Raw genomic sequence first — 19419 nt, forward strand, 5'->3', positions numbered from 1 at the left:
AAACATAAAAAAATAAATCTGAGGGAAGGGCAATAAAATCAAGCGCATTAATACAAAATACAAAAACAAATTAATAATATACAAGTGGAGACCTACAAGGATTTACATGACAAGGGGAAACCCCATCCAGCCTCACTTGAGCTGTTCCCCTCTGCCGTTGTCTCCATTTCTCCTTCCTCTCCCCAATGCCTGCCTTCCCCCTCACTTTCACCCCTGGCATCTGATCATGCTGCTGGTAGCTGGCATCACTGCCTCAATAATGGGTGCTTTATTTGGTTTCTACAGCAACCGAAAATGCTGCTAAGTCCACTCCCATCCCTACTCCCTATGTCTGTGCATTCACAAGCAGTGATGTTAATGTCCCCCCCCCCTTAACAGGTTGGCTTTTGTACAAACCTTGGGCTTCCCCTGGGTTTGAAGACCCCTAAAGTGGTAGTCGTGGCTGGTCCACAGTAGCAAGACTTTTTGATCCACACAGGTACCAGCCCTTAGTTATTAGATATAGGATGCGGATGACACAGAAAAGTCACTGAATGAACAAGTTACATCTCTTATATAGTAACGTACAAGGAAATAATTCAAAACCTTAACTATAATTTGAAGGTTGGCACGGTTATAATTCAATATCAGACTCTGTTATGTTCTGTCATGTTATGGAAAGCATGTACATGTAAATAAACTAGTTTACATTAAGATAAAATAAATGGAGTAGAAAAGGACTTTCATGATTTGGTTGAATACCACTGGTAAAAGCACATTTTTGTCTACATTGCTGGATTCCACCTCCACCTCTACCTCTCCCCCCACCCACCCCATTTATACTATCAACTACTGGACCAAGAGATTTTGGAGCAATGGATCTTTCATGAATAAGATTTATTAACAGCAAGAAAAAAGTAGGACACATAAGAAATTACTACGCAGGAAGGTGGGAAATATATATTACTGACTTTCAGATATACTACAGAGCAGTCTAGTTTGCAGCTACTAGTATGAACCCAAATGATACACCCTGTATCTCATTGAAACAGCAATAATTAAAAAAAATGTGTTTCTTCTAAGGTCACTTTTGTGAGAAAGAATATATTAGATGCACACAAAAAAAAGAGTCTAGAAAATAGATGCTTTTAAATTATTCCTTTTTTTACCCACACTTCTTCAAAGGTGTCCAGACCTTAAAGGAGACACTGTACAACTATATTTATACAAGAAACTAAATGCTCAGTGCCAACCAATGCAAAATAATAATATTTTAAGAGTGTACGCAAGTGCTTCAAGGGGCATGCTCGGCTAGCCAGTGCATGCCCTCAGCTATCCATTCTAGCCTGCAGGAGGAGAGCCAACGGAAGAAGGGGGACAAGGGTGCCAAGAAACTCCTTCCCAATCAAAGGCCATAAGGGGCTGACCAAAGGGGGGAGGGTTGCAGCAAAAGTGTAGAGCCTGGACTCTTTCGCACAAATGAAATAAGACGTAAGGCAAACGAAGATGGATGTGTAATGTAAAATTACAACAGCTTGTGGTTATACTAGCCCCATGCTGACGATATATGTACAGCTTATACTCCAAAATTTAATTTCTTTATGCTCCCCCCCCCCCCAAAAAAAAAACAACCCTAAAGTTACAGGTCAGGAATTTAATTTACAGAACAATCTATTGAAACCAATGGCCTCAGAAAGGTGTAACTCTGTTTAGGATTGCAGTATTCATTCCTTAGTTGATTTGTTGGGATATACTAACAACAACAGCTAGGAAAAACAGGCAGTATGTTAACTAGAGAAAGCATTAGAAAAGATTCTAAGTACAAACTACCTATTGAAGAAGTGTGGTTAGTTGCTGATGGTAATGCCTACTCACCCAATAAGATTTAAGGAAAGGAAGATCTGTTTGTATCTTTTCGGGACAGAAGATTGGGTCTAGGGACATTCTCATCTACTGAAGTATTTCTAGTTCGTGTTGTTTACAGGAATTAATGGTGTTTCTGCATTGATTTCTTTCTCTCTCTTTTTGCTGTGAATTATGTACTTGTAATCTGATCATTTCTATTTTATTTTGTAATGAAAAACTTTAGATGGGTTGTTCTAAAAGGCACTATGTTTCAGAAGTGTTTCCCCTCCCTCACAACAGTGATTTTCCTAACCCTGTCAATGTTCCTCAGATATCATCCACCTTAATGTAATGTATTCATTAATGGGAGTACTGCAATCATGGATTAACTGCCTTATTTTTTACTGATGAATCAAATAACTTTTTCCTCAATGGACTGGCCTAATCATGAAAATCCAGCACATACGGTAACTTGCTTTTATCAAATCCTGTACAGATGCCCAACACAGTTCAACAGTATGCCCCATAAATCTTTTATTACACTCCACAATATTGTGTTATATAATTAATATTTTCTTGACCCTGATGTCTGTATTTTTCAAAGGCATGCCAAGTAAAAAGCCCACCTCATAACACCAGAAGGAAGAGGGCTGCAGAAATCATACAATGGCTCACTTCCTAGGGTTGCCGGTCTGTGGGTCTGGGTATGGGTGGGGGTTCCCCTCGTTTTCGGTGTTTTGCCTGCTGCTAGCCAGCTGGACGACGGGGGAAACCCCACCCCCAAACAGCCACATCCCTGCGCAATGTCGCCAATGCAATGACATCACTTCCGGGTGATGCCATCACGTCGGGGACATCGTGCAGCATCCCCACCCCCTCCATGAATGCCCCCCCCAAATCCCCCCACCAGTGATAAGGTAGGACTTGGCAACCCTATCACTTCCTATTTTGGCACCCACAATTCTGAATATACAGCAAGTGTTTAAAAACACGAAACAATAGGTGGCTTGAAAACACACTCTGGGACCCAAGGCAACATGAAAAATTTGCTTAGATTGTTCACCAGTTGATGCAGGTGCGAGACTGCAGAAGAGTGATGCACAGATTTAACAAACAGGTGACAAACAGGACCATTTCATGTTGGGGAAAAAGTAAGAAGGCTTCAACTCTCTTCCCTGTGGTCCCAATAAGAACCAGACCATTGCCCGAAAATTAAAATTTAAATAATTGCTGGGAGCTCTAAACACAGGACTTCAAGTGCATGTCAGGTTTGGCCCTGAAAACTAGGCTTCAGTTAAGTGGTTTTATCTCTCGACACCAAAACAAAGCACTTCCAATGTCCAGATTCCAGAGTAGAGATGGAAGGCACAGATGGACTGATAACAGACAAGGCTTCAGAAAATTGCTTCCTTTCTGGAAAGCAGAATAATAAGTATCTCTGCTTTCTCAGCTAGGGCATTTTCTGCTTGCAAAAATGATTGAAAATCATTTTCACAGCAGTTGCAACAAGCACAATTGGGTACAAGTGCAGCTCTTTTTATTCTAATAACCAGACCTGTTGCCAAGGGCCAGACAGACAAACTTTCAGCAAGCCACCATTTTTTCCTGTGATCCGCTATAAACAGAATAACCTGAGAGTCTTTGGACCTATTTTGTTTCATATAGTCACCAATCATCTAATAAAAAGACTAAACAACAGCGTGGTAAAATTTGCAATCAGGAAGTACTCAATAGGCCAGAGGTCCCAAACGTGGCACCTCTGGATTGCCAAGGCGCACACTAAGACCTTTTCTGTTGTCCTCCAAATGTTTTTAGAATGTGGGCAGGGACAGATGTGGCTTTTGCCCAGCAGGGCTTCCAGTTGGCCAATGGAGATCTGATTGGCTGTGCAGACCTTAAAAATCATTGCTTTGGCAGCAGCTGCCACCACAACAAAAGGATCTTCACTGTGTAACTGAAGGTAAACTATGTGTAAGCAAGAAAATATTTTAAAACAATTTTTTTATTTTTTAAAGGTGATCTACCTCTAGAAACTATGAGACTGGCATAAAAACAACACTATTAATCTACTTGATTTTAAAATCAAACGTTACATTTGGGGTACTTTTTTGTTTGCTTGTTCAGGCAATGGCTAGAAGAGATAGAATGAAGTTTTCTTTTGGGGGGGGGGGGGACAGAGCAACACAAAAGTGCCAGGGTTTCAGAACCTCTACATCTAGGTCCACTGACTAAACAAAATCTGCAGAATTTTATTTATGCTGATACAGAATCCAAGTAAATGCTGTTTTATTGCAGTCTGCTTTAATTTGTAGATCTCAGATATCTGGTTTATTCTGCTGATTTTATCTTTTTCAATAAATTAACTATTAAAACATTATCTGTTAATAATTTTATTTTTATTTCTTTGATTTGTAAACCACATTAGTGACCTTGCATTGAAAGTTTTTTTTAAAAAAATTAACCATGTAAATGTATATATTGCAGCCATGCAAATACTTACAAAAAAGACCAGCCTGTAACATTTAACCATTCTACTCACTGCCTTCATGCCTCTGTCAATGGCTCACAACGCATGAACATAAGGCAGTCTTCAACCTGTCCTTTGCCCGGGACAAGTAACTATGAAGAAAACCATTCTAGTAATTTCCTTACCCCCTACCTGACAAGCAAAATGTTTATCACAAAAACAAAAAGTAAACACAAAAGCAAATACCTCCATTACAATTCTGATGTAACACTACCTCTATCACCCTACGAACCAGTCCCATATGGATTTATTTACCAAATGAGGTCATGATTAGAAGTCCTGCTCACCCATCAGATTCCAAACTGGATAGGTAAGCACCAGAGACGAGACCTTTTCAGTGGTGGCGGTGGCCAGAAATCCCTCTCCACAGAAGTTTGAGTAGAGCCAAATCTGAATTATTTTAGGTATCAGGCAGAAACATTTTACCCTCTCAAGTGTTTTAGATGTCCTGAAGTTGATTTTAGTCCTGGGTTTCAGTCTGTGGTTTGACAAATACTTTAATGCTGTTTTAAGGATATTTAAAAGCTTCTACTTCAGTTTTAGTTGTTTTGGTTGTCATTTTTTACAGAGAGAGTGATTAAAATTTGGGATTCGCTGCCAGAGGATGTAGTGATGGCCACAGGAATAAACAGGGTATTAGATAGATTCATGGAGGATAGGTCTATCAGTGGCTACTAGCCATGGTGGAACCTCCACATTCAGAGGCACTAAACTTCTGAATCCCAGAGCCAGGAGGCAACATCAGGGGAAGGCCTCGGCCTCTATGCCCTGTGGTTGGCTGTCCAGAGGAACTGGTTGGCCACTGAGTGGCAGAGGATGCAGGACTGGATGGACCACTGGTCTGATCCAGCAGCCTGTTCTTATTTTTTTCTAATTTTTATTTAATGTGTTACTGGTTTTATTGTATATCAAGATGTGTAACCTTGTTACTCTGTCTGTGGCAGTAGAAAAGAGCAAGAGTCCAGCAGCACCTTAAAGACTAACAAAATATGTGGGTTTTGTATGAGTTTTTGTGGGTCACTGCTGCTGGTGCTTGTTGTGCTACTGGACTCTTGCTCTGTTCTACTAGTTTTATTGCACTAGTTTATGTAGACTGACTCAAATATATTTAGTAAGAATGAGGTAAGATATAAGGATTTTTGAGAAATAAGTATAACTGCTATGGAATAGGTTATTGGGTGAAACCATCTCAGAGTGTAGGCAGATGCTTGAAGAAACTAAAGCAGGCCCCGGTCACACGGGAGGATTTGCCCTGTGGGAGGGACGGATCGGGGGCACATCAAGCGGGCGCGATCATACCACAACATCTGGGAAGCAGAACGCACCCGTTCCCGATCCGTCCCTTCCAGCCAAAAACCTGCCGCAAAAAGGTAGCATCAAAAGAGTACTACCTACCTGTTGATGCGCAGCACGGGCTGGTGTCTGATCGCCAATATGCCCGTCTCCCTGCAGCATACGGAGGCCCTGTAGAATTGCACATGCGCACACATGCGCAGCGGGCTCGCCTCACTCACCTATCTGTGGCTTCCCCCCGGCATCTGATCATGCCAGGGAGCAACTGCCGCACTTCTCTTTTGATGCGGCTCAAAAAAGCCGCACCTTTTCCCCCAGTGTGACTGGGGTCGCAGTGTGGTATAATGAGTAAAGTGTGAACCCACGGACTGGGGAAAACTGGGCTCAAATCCCCAGTCAGCCACAAAGCTCGACTTCACTTTGGGCCAGTCATAATTTCTTAGGTTACTGCACAGGAGCACAGCAAGAACAGTGTTGCCAACCTTCAGGTGGGGCCAGGAGATCTCCTGGAATTACAAGTGATCTACAGACTACAGAGATCAGTTCCCCTGGAGAAAATGGCTGCTTTAGAGGGTGGACCCTATGGTATTATATCCTGCTGAGAGCCCCTCCCCAAACTCTGCCTTCCATAGGCTCCACCCCCCACAATTGCCAGGAGTTTCCCAACCCAGAGCTGGCAACCCTATACAAGAATAGAATACGCAAGCCTCACATATGCTAACCTGAGCTCCTTGGAGAAAAAGGAGCATACAGATCTGATAAATAAATGATCTAGAAAAGAGGGAAAACAACACTAGTATGCTGTTCAGGGAAACAATTGCAGATTATATATATTTCAAGCTCTAAAATGTGCCAAGGGAAAGGTGGTGGTGGGGGGAGACTACTTATCTCTAGCCACATATGAAGACAGTATTTATATTTTGATTGACAGACTTAATTAGATCTTAACGTAACATGCAGATAGTCATTAGCAATACAGTGCACTTCTCTCAAGGAGAATGAAAGGCATGCAGACAGTGAGCATTTTAATTTTATTAACTTACTTTGGGATCTGCACACTTGAACTTCAATCTTTCCACCATCTCTAGCATGACCATCTTCAGGTCAATGCGATCTCTATTCTGAAAGACAAGGAGGGCAAAGGTCACTGGAGAGCATGCTTTTGAACTCACATGAATTCAATAAGGAGTTCCACAAGATGACTGGGGGGAGGTGGAAGAGAAGCAGCAACCTCTCAGTGCTTTCTATTAGCCAAATTGCTACGAGTCCTTGAATATATTCGCTCATTCTTCTGGGACTGAGGTTAAGCAAGCAAAAGGCTTAAGGAAGAAGATAAGATGTATCTGCCAGGAGCGCTGGGAAAAACTACGGGGAGGAAAATTAAATGCATTTGCACAGGCCGCCTCATTCACTGCTTTGTCACACAGCTCAACTGCAAGTTGGGACAAATCCTGCTAGATGGTGAGCATCCCAATGAAGCCAGTAAGTCAGCTGCCTTCCTAAGGGGTGCCAAGTACTCTTCAGCATCAAGCCCTTTTCAATGTGATGCCGGGCAACACTGACCGAACTCCATGTTTCATTTATATTCTGTAATTGGTACTGGCTGCCCGATAACTTAATCCTGCACTTTTGTGCTTCCATTTGTAAAGATGGAGCAGAAGGAAAGAACTAATTAAGGAAGCAATCAAGAGTTCACACTTCAAGGAAGACGCAAAGTGCTAGGCACTTGTGGAATCTCTGGAAAATTTGTTTCTTTTGCTTCGGCTATCTTCTCTCCCAAACAAAATCACAGGTTATACTGGGGGAGGTTGTCTCAATAGCAAAACTTCTTTGAGGCATTTCTTTTCTTTTTTCTGTCCTTGTGACCTCTGTGTTTTGACCAGGAGGAGTATTCTAGACTTCATTCACAACAGATGTCACAGAGAACAATATTTAAGAGACAATGATACCTCTTTAAATATAGTTTGGACTACACTGCATAAACAGCACCGAACATCCTGTTTTGTTGGTGCTACAACCATGACTTTGAACTTGGGTCATATCTCAAATCCCAGTTTTACTACCCCACATTAACCATTCTACGTTGGATGGTCACCAAAATCCAGAGAAGACTGGGCTGCTCTCAATAACTTTTCATCTCCAATAGCAGGATCCAACTCAGATGTGCTTCATTTTTCTGCAATAATTAATCAGGTGATCCCTCCTATATCCATGTTCCCATGATAACATCAGCCAGCTTTGAAAAAAACCAGGTCTGAAACCCATTTTAAAAGGATTAAACAAGAGCTAATCTAGTGCACTGAAAGGCCCCTTGTTCACATCTCACTTCAGTCATGAATTCACCAGGTGGCCTTAAGCAAGCAACTATTCTCAGTCTCCTCACTGCAATATGAGGGCCACGGTATAGGCCAACACAATAGGATTGTTTTAATGATTTCCAAAATAAGCTTTTGAATTCTGCCCCCTTATACAACAATGAATAACCATAAACTGGGAGGAAAAGGCGAGTGTGTTGAATCATCGTGCTACTTAGATACACATAGGCTCTGTTCCTACAATCAGAAATCCTGTCAAAGTCTGGAATCTGTATGTGTATACAGAATACATACATATACATAGGTAGATATACATAGGTAGAGGAACTAGAGATCAAATGGCCAACATTCATTGGATTGTGGAGAAAGCAAAGGAGTACCAGAAAAACATCTACTTTTGCTTCATTGACTACGCTAAAGCCTTGGATTTTGTGGATCACAACAAACTGTGGCAAGTCCTTAAAGAGATGGCAGTACCAGACCACCTCACATGTCTCCTGAGAAACCTGTATAAGGGTCAAGAAGCGACAGTTAGAACCGGATATGGAACGACGACAAGGATGTATATTGTCACACTGCTTATTTAATTTATATGCAGAGTACATCATGTGAAATGCCGGCCTGGATTAATCACAAGCCAGAATTCAGATTGCTGGGGAAAACATCAACAACCTCAGATATGCAGACGATACTGCTCTAATGGCAGAAAGTGAAGAGGACCTAAAGAGCCTCTTGCTCAGATGAAAGAGGAGAGCGCAAAAGTTGGCTTGAAACTCAACTTCAAAAAAACTAAGATCATGGCATCCGGCCCCATCACTCCTTTGCAAATAGAAGGGGAAGTCATGGAAGCAGTGACAAATTTCACGTTCCTGGATGCTGAACTAGATGGGCCATTAGTCTGATCCAGCAAGGCTCTTATGTTGTTAACCTGTGTGTGTGCATTTTGTACACATATGGGCTCTTTCATACTTCATTTCAAATATATCTAACAAACATGGAAGGGGCTAAGAGATGTGATCATGCTTTCCCTTCTATACAGAACGATTCATTAATTTATTTTATTAAATTTATAGCCCACCCTCCCCACATAGCAGGCTCAGGGCAGGTTCCAAACATATTGATCTGCACACCAGTGCTCCCTCTAAGCTGTGGAGTCCTGGGAGCAAAAATTCTACTTTGTGAGCTCCTGGCATTAAAGTTGTGAGCGAGCGATTTTGGCTACTGTATACATTAGTTTGCTCTGGAGCCATCCCTTCCTGAGCTAAGGCAAAAATGCGTGAGCCGGAGGCTGAAAAACTGTGAGCCAGCTCACACTAACTCAGCTTAGAGGGAACACTGCGGCACACAGTGCAGATTTACAATTAAAATTTAAAACACATAAATCAATCAAAATTTAAAACCTAAAGCAGTTTAGTACTAGATGTCCAATATGCCTTGACAGATGATGTTGATACCAGCAATATAGAATCTGCAGTCCCAGGAGGGGGGGCCATATCAGGTGGATGCCCACTGCCGCAACTGAAAGCCTGGTGGAATGAGCTCCCTTATGAGACCAGGGCCCCCGTGGGACCTGTTACAGTTCCGCAGGGCCTGTAAAATGGAGCCTTCCTGGATCAGACTAATGGTCCATCTAGTTCAGTTTCAGTTGGCTCTGCTTCAACCATCCAGGCATGGCTTGTAATGCCCTGTCCAGGTTTTCAGGGGCAGAGTCCGGGTGGCCATCCATTAGTAGATAGAGCTGGGTGTCATTCGCATACTGATGGCAACCCAGCCCAAACCTCCGGGTAATCTGGACAAGGGGAGGCATACAGCTGTTGAATGGCATTGGGGAGATAATCGATCCCTGCAGCACACCACATATCAGTGGGTGCCACTGAGATAACTTCCCCCCCCAGTGCCACCCTCTGTCCCCAATCTTGGAGAAAGGAGGCCAGCCAACGATTACAGTCTTGTTTAGACAACATTATACAGGTTGAAAGAAAGAAGCAAAGAGTGTGCCATCCCTGTCCCACTCCCCAATCACCAAGTCATGAGAACTGCATGTGCATAAAGCGTATTTGTATACACTCCATTCCCAGCCCTGTGATTGAAAACACTGCTTTTTCAAATAGTCCCAAACAAAGGGATGGAGCCTATGTGCATACATTTTATGCACACACATACACTGTGCTCATGACCCAGCAACTATGCACAGACAAGCAGAGGGGCTCCCCCATATGCCCAACATCCACATGTATAATGTCATTTAAAGAGAGCTTGAAATGTCACCCCAACATCTATACAGACCTTTACTTCCTTAAGAAAATTGCTAGAAAATTCTGGATTCACAGAACATGTAAACAAAGAATACTACAACTAGCGTTTATAGACCACTTTCAATGTTTGTAGCATTTCACATCTATATATCTAATAGCCAAGTTGCCCCCGTGAATGCGGATCGCTAAATCAGCGCTCCGGGGGCACTTGGGGGGGGGGAGGTTTGTGCACACGTAGGCCAGTCCCCACGTGTGCACAAAAATGCTAAACCTTGGAAAAAATTTCGGGGGGATGTTTAAATCCCCCCGAAAGTGCAAGACCGTTCCGTGCGCATGCGCACGGAACGGTCTTGCACTTTCGGGGGGATTTAAACATCCCCCCGAAATTTTTTCCAAGGTTTAGCATTTGATCACCAAGTCATGAGAACTGCATATGCATAAAAGCGTATTTGTATACACTCCGTTCCCAGCCCTGTGATTGAAAACGCTGCTTTTTCAAATAGTCCCAAACAAAGGGATGGAGCCTATGTGCATACATTTTATGCACACACATACACTGTGTTCATGACCCAGCAACTATGCACAGACAAGCAGAGGGGCTCCCCCATATGCCCAGCATCCACATGTATAATGTCATTTAATGAGAGCTTGAAATGTCACCACAACATCTATACAGTCCTTCACTTCCTTAAGAAAATTGCTAGAAAATTCTGGATTCACAGAACACGTAAACAAAGAATACTACAACTAGCATTTATAGACCACTTTCAATGTTTGAAGCATTTCACATACATTATATTGTTGCAATCCTTTAAAAAGACATTTAGGGTACACCAGCATTTTTATCCACAAACTGAAGATAAAGGGCTGAAGTCAAGAGTGACCTGACTAAAGCAGCACAGTGAATGTAAACACAACACCTGAAACAGAAACCTTTCAAAGTGCAATCTTGCAGTGATGTCCTATGCAACTTAAACCCACTGAAACTGAGGAGCTTAGACCAAAGTAGCTCTGCACAGGACTGCACTGTTAGTTTTTACGCTAACGAACATACAAAATCCTTATTAAAAAAGAAACATACGGAAACTGTCATTGCCAATGAATTATTACTGCAACAAATTGCTACTTATCACATTAAAAGAGGAATGTTCAGTAGCATTACACATCACACATTCCCCCCCCAAAAAAGCCAGTCTCTTCTTTATAAACCCACCAAACTGCTGAGAGGTAGTTCAGCTGCTACCTTTCCACTACTCAGGTCTTCAACATGCTCATTAAGAAAAGGAGATGAAACAGTCAAAGATGAAGGCATATGTTAAAGTGATCAGATAGATTCTGATACACCAAACTGGCAAAGCGTCTTAAAGAATGATCCCCAGTTTCACACGGTATGCAAGCAGCAGTATTGAATTCAAGCATTTATATTCTGTGCAGTCAGCTAAAAGCACATGAAACTGTTCATGAACTAAAAGCTCACCAAGATTCACACTTCCAGATACCTTTTTTCCCCCTTTCCCCTTACTTGAATCCATGAGAATGGGAAAGCATAATCTGAAACAGCCTTGGCAGAAATCAAAGTATAATTGGAAAAAATACAACACTGCATTATTTCTATGGCATAGTAAAGAGACTATAAATTGATATAAGTCCCCCTCCCAATAATCGTATCCATGTAATTAAAATATACACGCACAGAGAGAGAACAGAAGAGTTTGCTCCTTACTAGGAGCTGCTTGCCTTTGAAATCTCCCCTACCCTGGCTTATTTTGGTAGCTAGAAACATTAATGTCATAGCTGGAACAACTTTTACGGTTCCTAACACAGCTATGTTTGGAGGATTGCCACCAAACAAGCCACCAGCAATGGCCTAAAATTAGATTTATCAGCTGTGCTTTTGCTGTATTATATAGAATATACTTTAAACAGCACACTATTGCAATAATGGGCTTTCTTTTCCTGTACTGAACACAAGAAAAGACAGACTAATACAGATGGATGGAGTGGAAGGGGAAAGTAGCCCAAGAAAGCTTGGTATCAATGGACTACTTTCATCCAGATGAAATCCTACTGGATGTGTTTTTATACCACTTATATTCAGGAAATCAGAAATCAGGGACGCACTCCAGCCCAAAACATTCTTGTAAGGTAGTGGTTCTAAAACCAACTTTGACATCGCAACTCTGTCATAGGAACATCCTGAGGCCAGGAGAGAGGAAAAGAAAAGCGATCCAGTCTCAGAAGGCGAAAAGAGAATCTGAGCCTGCCTCCCTAGCTGTGGGGATATGGAGAGAGTAGAGCTGTCATATTTGCTCCTCTTCCCTTCAAAAAGAAAGAAAGTGGCTCAGCCTGTCAGTGACCAGCGAAAACCCTTATGGCATTCCATAAACCTGCACTGGTAGCAGCTAAGTGGGCTCTAGCCCGTGGTGCTGCCAGCAATGCCCGATTTACTCTGAGCCACAAGCAATATGGGAGGCAACAAGACCCAATCCACCACCAACCAGGTCTGAACCAAGGCCCAGCCTGTGTTGGCACAGTGGTGAACTCAGAACAATTGAGGACCTCTGGATGTGGGTCCTGCTTAAAAAAAAAAAAAGGACCAAGGACACTGGTTGAATTTATCTCCCCGCCTCCCGCCCCCACAAGCCTGCTCATGTTTCACTTTTAAGGAAAGGTAGCAATGATTGTGTGTTGCATGTCAATGAACTGCTATTTCACATGCATTCTAGAAAGAGGGGAAGAACTTCCCTTCTGAAAAAGGAGAGAAGTGTAGTGTGAAACATTTATAGTGTCACTAAACATGGCCAGATTTGCCTTCCCTTCTAGCACTGGAAGACTGATGATTTGCTATACATACGTTCCAAGAGGACATGAGTAAGCCTTGGGAAATCTAGGCCTGCATTAATACAAAGTTTTTTCTCCCCAAGAACACCAACTACAGCAGAGTTTTTCCATCTTAAGAAGAGAGAAAAGTGATCTAATTCAAATTAATTTCCTGTCTTCTCAGTTTTCCTCATGGACTTTCACCACAGCTTATGTACCACATTAGCTTGCAGCAGCCTGCACAACTGGCAAATGTGATTCTAGTAGCACATTTCTGCCTGCTTGTGTCAGGCCAAGAGCCACTATGGGTTAAAGTACAAAGCAGTGGTCTAGATTTATGGTGGGTCCCAACTCCCAAGGGCATCCAAAACTATTAAGGAGTTGGAACTTTTTCCCAAATAGGTAGGAACTTGTAGTTTAGAAAAAGATAACTAGCGGAGACGAACTTTATAAAATTATGTACGGTATGGACAAATTGAACAGAGAGAATTTCTCTTTCCTATTTGTATAAAACTAGAATTTGGAGCCCCCAAATGGAACTGGTTGACCATAAACTCAAGATATAGAAGAAGAATTAGACTCAAGGTAGAAAAAAGAAGAAAAGACAGAAAAAAATAAGTATTTAATACAGCAGAATTAACTACTATAGCTAGATTTGAGTCCAGGAGCACTTTAGAGACCAAGAAGATGTTCAAGGTGTAAGCTTTTGAAAGTTCAAAGCTCCCTTAGTCAGATACTTTGACTTTCAAACCAAAAATATTGTTGATCTCTAAGGTGCTACTGAATTCAAATCTAGGTCTTCTACTGCAGGCCAACACTGCTACACTCTGAACTATTATAGGATGTGAAGATGGCTATTAGCTTAGATAGCTTTAGGGAATTATGCATGGAGGACAGATCTATGCATACCTATTACCCAGGACAGCTAAATGGAAACTCCAGGTTCAGAGGCAGTATGTCCTGGAGAAAACAGTGAGGGAGAGCCAATGTCTTTCTTGCCATGACTATGGGAAATTCCTTAAAGTACCTCACTGGCCGCTGTGTGGAAAAGGAGATTGAATTAGATAGAACTTTGGTATGATTCAGAAAGTCTACTACTAATACACACCCCTTTATATCACTGTACACAGCATTCCTTGGACAGCAAAGGTGACAAACAAGCAAGTATTGGAGCGCATAACACCAGACATGTCATTGGAAGGAAAAATCATAACACTACAACTGACTTATTTTAGCCATGTTATGCAGAAGAACTCACTGGAAAAAGCAATCATGCTTGGATTGGTTGGTGGCAAAAGGAAACTGGGCCGCCAAAGAACATGATGGCTAGACACCATAAAAGTCAACACCAGCCTGAACATTGAACAACTCAAAGAAACAGTACAAGATTGGAAAATGTGGAGAGAGCTGGCCCATAGAATCGCCAAGAGTCAGATAGACTGGATGCAACTCCATATCGTGAGGGGTTGGCGTATAGACTGGATGCAACTCTGTATCGTGAGGGGTTGGCGTGATGTGGTCCATGACTGAATGGCTAACAACAACACAGTAGAAAGTAAATAACCTAGCAATATATTTGTCTGACACAAAATAAGAATCAAAACCAGGTATTATACTGAGGGGAAAAATTCAGCCAGCTAATACATCTTTTTTGCCAACTGATGTGTTATGGTTCTCTCAGCAGCACAACAGGCAGAAATTCAACATGTCCTACAACTACTTTCCTGGCATGCAGACTCATTAATGTGAAAGGGTGTTCCAGATACATTTTTGCCTCTCACAGAGCTCTGAAATGCAGAGTCTCTGTTAGGAAGAAGGATAACAGATAAGCTGAGCTATATAAGAGTTCAGATGGCTCTGTCATAGGCCTCTCCTTTACAGAGACAGGTTCTCAAACTCCACACTAAAAGAAATCTGACCTAACAGCAAATCCATGTTCCGTTATTAAGACACAGGGACCACTACCACACAGTTTTAATAAAGTCCCTACAACTGCATTGTGCAGCAAGTAGTTAAAGATCGCAGCCTGACCTACATTATTTTCACTATTACTTCCAGCCCTCTTTATGATGACCTTGTTGATCATAAAGTAAGCAAAACACTTACATATTGGGGTAGACTGAAATTCACAGACTTAATTTCCTCCCTTCTCAGTGAAGTGCATCCCTCCGACTTTAATATCACAGAAAGTGTGCATGGAAATATTTTATAGCTTCTCATGCTCCAGGTAAATACAACTGGTATGGTTACACAGAGTCTGAAAGCACCCGAGACTCAATCAGCTACAGCCCACTGATCTAGAAAACACTGTATCCCCATTTCTTAAGAAATAGCTTGTGTGTAACCTGAGTTTCTTCTGCACTCCCTTCCACTGCTGTTCCTTGTTTCTCAGTTGTTGGGACAGCAGATCCCCTGGAGTAGCAGGTGCATAGAACCAGTGAATGACCCAGAAGAACAAGCCACAAAGCGATGCTGGCCAATCCTAACGTTCAGGAAGAACATGCAACATACTACCTATTTTAAAAATGATTTGCTTCTTCCCAATACATAAATGTTCTATGATCAAATATTTTGGCATCGGGACACATTCGGACAATCCATTTCCCATGCATCTACCCAGAGAAAATACCAGCCCACAATAACATATGCTGTTTCTGAATGGTTAAAAAGAGCATCTTCCAGCTGCCAAAGGCCTGCTCTGAGAAATGAGGGGGCACTCTGTATTTATCAAATGCTTTTCAGGAACCATGAAAACAGCTCACTTGCAACAGCTAGCAAAACAGTTATCCAGCTGGGCAATGCTGCACGTCTGAAGTCACCTAAAGAACTGGGTCTAGTCTTACGTCCATCCCTCCAAAATACTTACCTTCATGGCTTCATAGGCATCATTCAGAGTGATGATATCATGCTTCTGGTGAGAGCCAGACACGGCACACAACACACAGATGATTTTTTCATGCTCTTTACAGTACAAGCTAAGATCTTCCCCATGCTCGTCACACTTCTTCCGCTCCAGCTTGTGAGCCTCTTCTTTTGTGCGGTCTTCCCCTGATCCATCTTGGCTGCCTGCCTGTCCCTGCCCCCCTGGAGCGACAAAATCAGTCATCCGGTGGGCCCTGTACTTCTGGCTGTGCTCCTCTGCGTGAAGTTGGCAAAAGGAAAAGCCACAGTCCTGGCAGATCTGCACGGCACCCGGTGCTTCATCCGGCTCACAGGCATCGCAGGTGCTATCTGGGGGCAACTCTTCCACATCGTCTGCAGAAGCCATTTCCTGTCGGAGCCTGACAAAAGGCCTACTTGTTCAGTCTCTAGGCTTCTGTGCTACTCACGATCTACTCTTGCAGCTTCCCCCTTTCGAACGACTACAGGCTTTCTCTGTTATTTGCTGGGAAGCCGTTGTCCCTTCAAATGGCTGTTTTCCAGACTTCAAGGTCCAGCATCTACTATCTTCCCATACTGAGCCGGCCTAGTTCGGTTTCCTCTCTCCAGCTTTCTTTCTACCCTTTATCTTACTCACTGCCGCCGGCCTGGGCTGACCCCCAAACAATTTAAAGGATCCCTTTTACTTAGCACCTCCCTCCCATTATGATTTTCACGAGTTACCCCGTTCGATTTTAAAAAAAATAATAAATACTCGTAGCAGTTTCAGTTTTGAAACACAGGCCAGGCTGCTTTTTTACTTCCTGAGTCACTTAAAGCGGCAATGCCTTTCTCTTCGTCCCGCCCCCTTTCTCTGCTGCAGATCGCGAAAGCCGCCAACCCGTGGCGTCTTGAAGAGGGATTTCCTCATCTGGGATTCATTAAGGTCACCGGGGGGGGGGGCGGGCGGAGAGACTCTTGCGGTGAGGAAAAACGTCTGCGTGTTTCTGTTCCCCGTTTAAAAGGCAGGCTTGTTCAGTCCATTATGAATGGTGCTCTGAGCCTAATAACTGGCCTGGCAATCGTTTAGAAAACCCTCCTTTGAAGTCAATAGAATGTCTTCTTTTCTCCCTGTATTGCACAAAGGGGAGATAAAAGTTCGAAGCCCATTTTTTCCCCTGGCTTCAGAGTTCATCGAAAACGAGCTATCATTCCAATAAGGAAGCAGTTTTTAATGCAGCTTTATTTTAGATGCAGGCTCTGCCAGTCCTGTACACACTTGCTTAGGAGTAAGGGTTGAGCAGCTAGAGGCGTGTGGCAACTACACGATGGCTTTCATTTTCCCAGGAGGGGGAAAAAAAGAGAAGAGCGCAGAATCCTGTTCTTACCCATCACTTCTCCACTCTGAATCACTGTCCCATCCAACACTTCTTTTTCCACGGGTGCTTTTTAAAAATACAATTATCAGGTGCCTGGTTTGGAGCAGAACAGAGGTATAAAGGGAGGGGTGTTTCAGCATTTACCCCAAACAAACCCTGATTCAGTAAATACTGTATATTTCTCACTTTTCAAGTGATATTTGCCAGGACAGATGGACCTTCTTACTTAGCTATGGTCTTTTTACCCAAGGGCGTTAGGGCAGGTGGAAATATATAAAAAGACAATAGGAATCTATGTGAAAGATAGAGGAAGGATCAAGCTGTGGGGAAACTTTTAAGCAAACTCCGGAGCACAACGGAAGACAGGAGGGCCTGGTGTGATGTGGTCCATGGGGTCGCGAAGAGTCGGACTCGACTGTGCAACTGAAGAACAACAACAAACTTTTAAAAGAGAATGCAAAAGGAAATCTAGATATATCTATAGAAACTGTTTCAGAGGAAGGGCTGTGACTCAATGATAGAGAATTTACTACAGGTCTCAGGTTCAGTCCCCGACATCTCCAGTTAAAAGGATCAGGTAGCAGGTGATGTCAAAGACCTTAGCCTGGAGAGCCATTGCCTGTCTGAGCAGACAATACTGACCAATTGTCTTCTGCTATGTCAGTCCCTTGGACTGCAAGAAGATCAAATCAGTCAATCCTAAAAGAAATCAACCCTGACTGTTCCCTGGAAGGCCAGATAATGAAACTGAAGCTCAAATACTTTGGCCACCAAATGAGAAGGGAGCACTCACTGGAGAAGACCCTGATGCTGGGAAAGATTGAAGGTCAAAGAAGACGGGGACGGCAAAGGATGAGATGGTTAGACAGTGTCATAGATGCAACAAACATGAAATTGAGCAAACTTCAGAGGACGGCGGATGACAGGAGGGCCTGGCGTGATTTGGTCCATGGGGTCGCGAAGAGTTGGACTTGACTGTGCGACTGAACAACAACAACATGTCAGTGATGTCCAAGAAAGAGATAGAGAGTCCCATGGTTCACTAAGCTACTAGTGGCAAAGGGCTGTTTGTCTTAAGCAAACGTCTAAATGTGCACAAAGCTGGTTTCTGCTTGCTTAGCATAGTGGAGAAGCTTGATAAACATGTCTCGTAATTGTGAGAGGCACACTGCTAGTAAAATAAAAGAAGCCATAAATCTAAAGCCCTTATCACTATTGCCATCTTTATCTAGTGCTCAGAACACTATATTGCACAGAACTTGACCCTCAGGCACTGTGGGATTGATCCTTCCAACAGGTTTACAAGGCTCTTCCCATCTTCCGTGTTGGTGCAGGCCTCTGCCATTCCAGAGGAGCCCTCTGTTTGACCTCTGAGGCTGACAGATGTTTTTGTGGTATGTAACTGTAAAAAAAAAGTGTTGTCTGTATTGCAGGAAATAACATGTTTTGAAGTGAACAAAGGAGGATAACAGATTTCTCGAGGTATGGTTGCCAGATTTGGGGGGGAGGGGGAAATTACATATAATTCTACTGTAACCCAGCAGAATCTACTACAGCATGTGCTCAAGAGAGCTGCAGTGTTCTAAAGGCTCATTATGTTCAACTAGGGCTATGGTGTCCTAAAATAACGTCTTATAAAATAAGCTATGCTTTGCAAGTGTTGATATGAAGTGAACGGTTTAAGATCTTTGTACTGCAGCTGCCTTTACATTTGGGTTTAGGCTTGGTTTGACAATGCAGCTGCCTGGCTTGACAACACAGCTAAAAATAATCCAACAGAACAAAGTCCAGTGGCACCTTTAAGATCAACAAAACTTGATTCAAGGTGTAAGCTTTTGTGTGCTTGTACACTACTTCAGATACCATGAAACTGATTCATTGTATCTCAAGAAGTGTGGGTGCGCACAAAAGGTTATACCGTGAATAAAACTTTGTTGGTCTTAAAGGTGCCACTGGACTCCAACTTTGCTCTGCTGCTTCAGACCAACACAGCTACCCACCTGAAAAATAATCCAAGTTACAGATCTCATTATTTCCAATTTTACCTCTTATTGATTAAAAAAAATAGACCCTGAAAAGGGCCACTGTAAAAACTTAGAAGTTTCAGAGTTTTGCTTTCCATGTAGTTAGAATTTTTGGTTATAAAA

General features: G+C 42.6%; 1 protein-coding gene across 1 annotated transcript in view; it reads right to left on the minus strand.

Moving 5' to 3' along the window:
* The window catches only part of TRIM44 (tripartite motif containing 44), a 126355-nt gene extending 109662 nt beyond the window's left edge, over positions 1-16693 (minus strand). Inside the window, exons 1-2 of the mRNA XM_015413043.1 lie at positions 15901-16693; positions 6688-6765 (exon numbers count right to left, since the gene is read on the minus strand). Coding sequence (XP_015268529.1) covers positions 6688-6765; positions 15901-16302 — 480 coding nt within the window. The 5' untranslated portion in view covers positions 16303-16693. The remainder of the gene's footprint in view (positions 1-6687; positions 6766-15900) is intronic.
* Between the last annotated feature and the right edge of the window lie 2726 nt (positions 16694-19419).

The sequence above is a fragment of the Gekko japonicus genome, unplaced genomic scaffold (genome assembly GCF_001447785.1).
Source record: "Gekko japonicus isolate JY-2015 unplaced genomic scaffold, Gekko_japonicus_V1.1 scaffold2541, whole genome shotgun sequence".
Taxonomy (NCBI): domain Eukaryota; kingdom Metazoa; phylum Chordata; class Lepidosauria; order Squamata; family Gekkonidae; genus Gekko; species Gekko japonicus.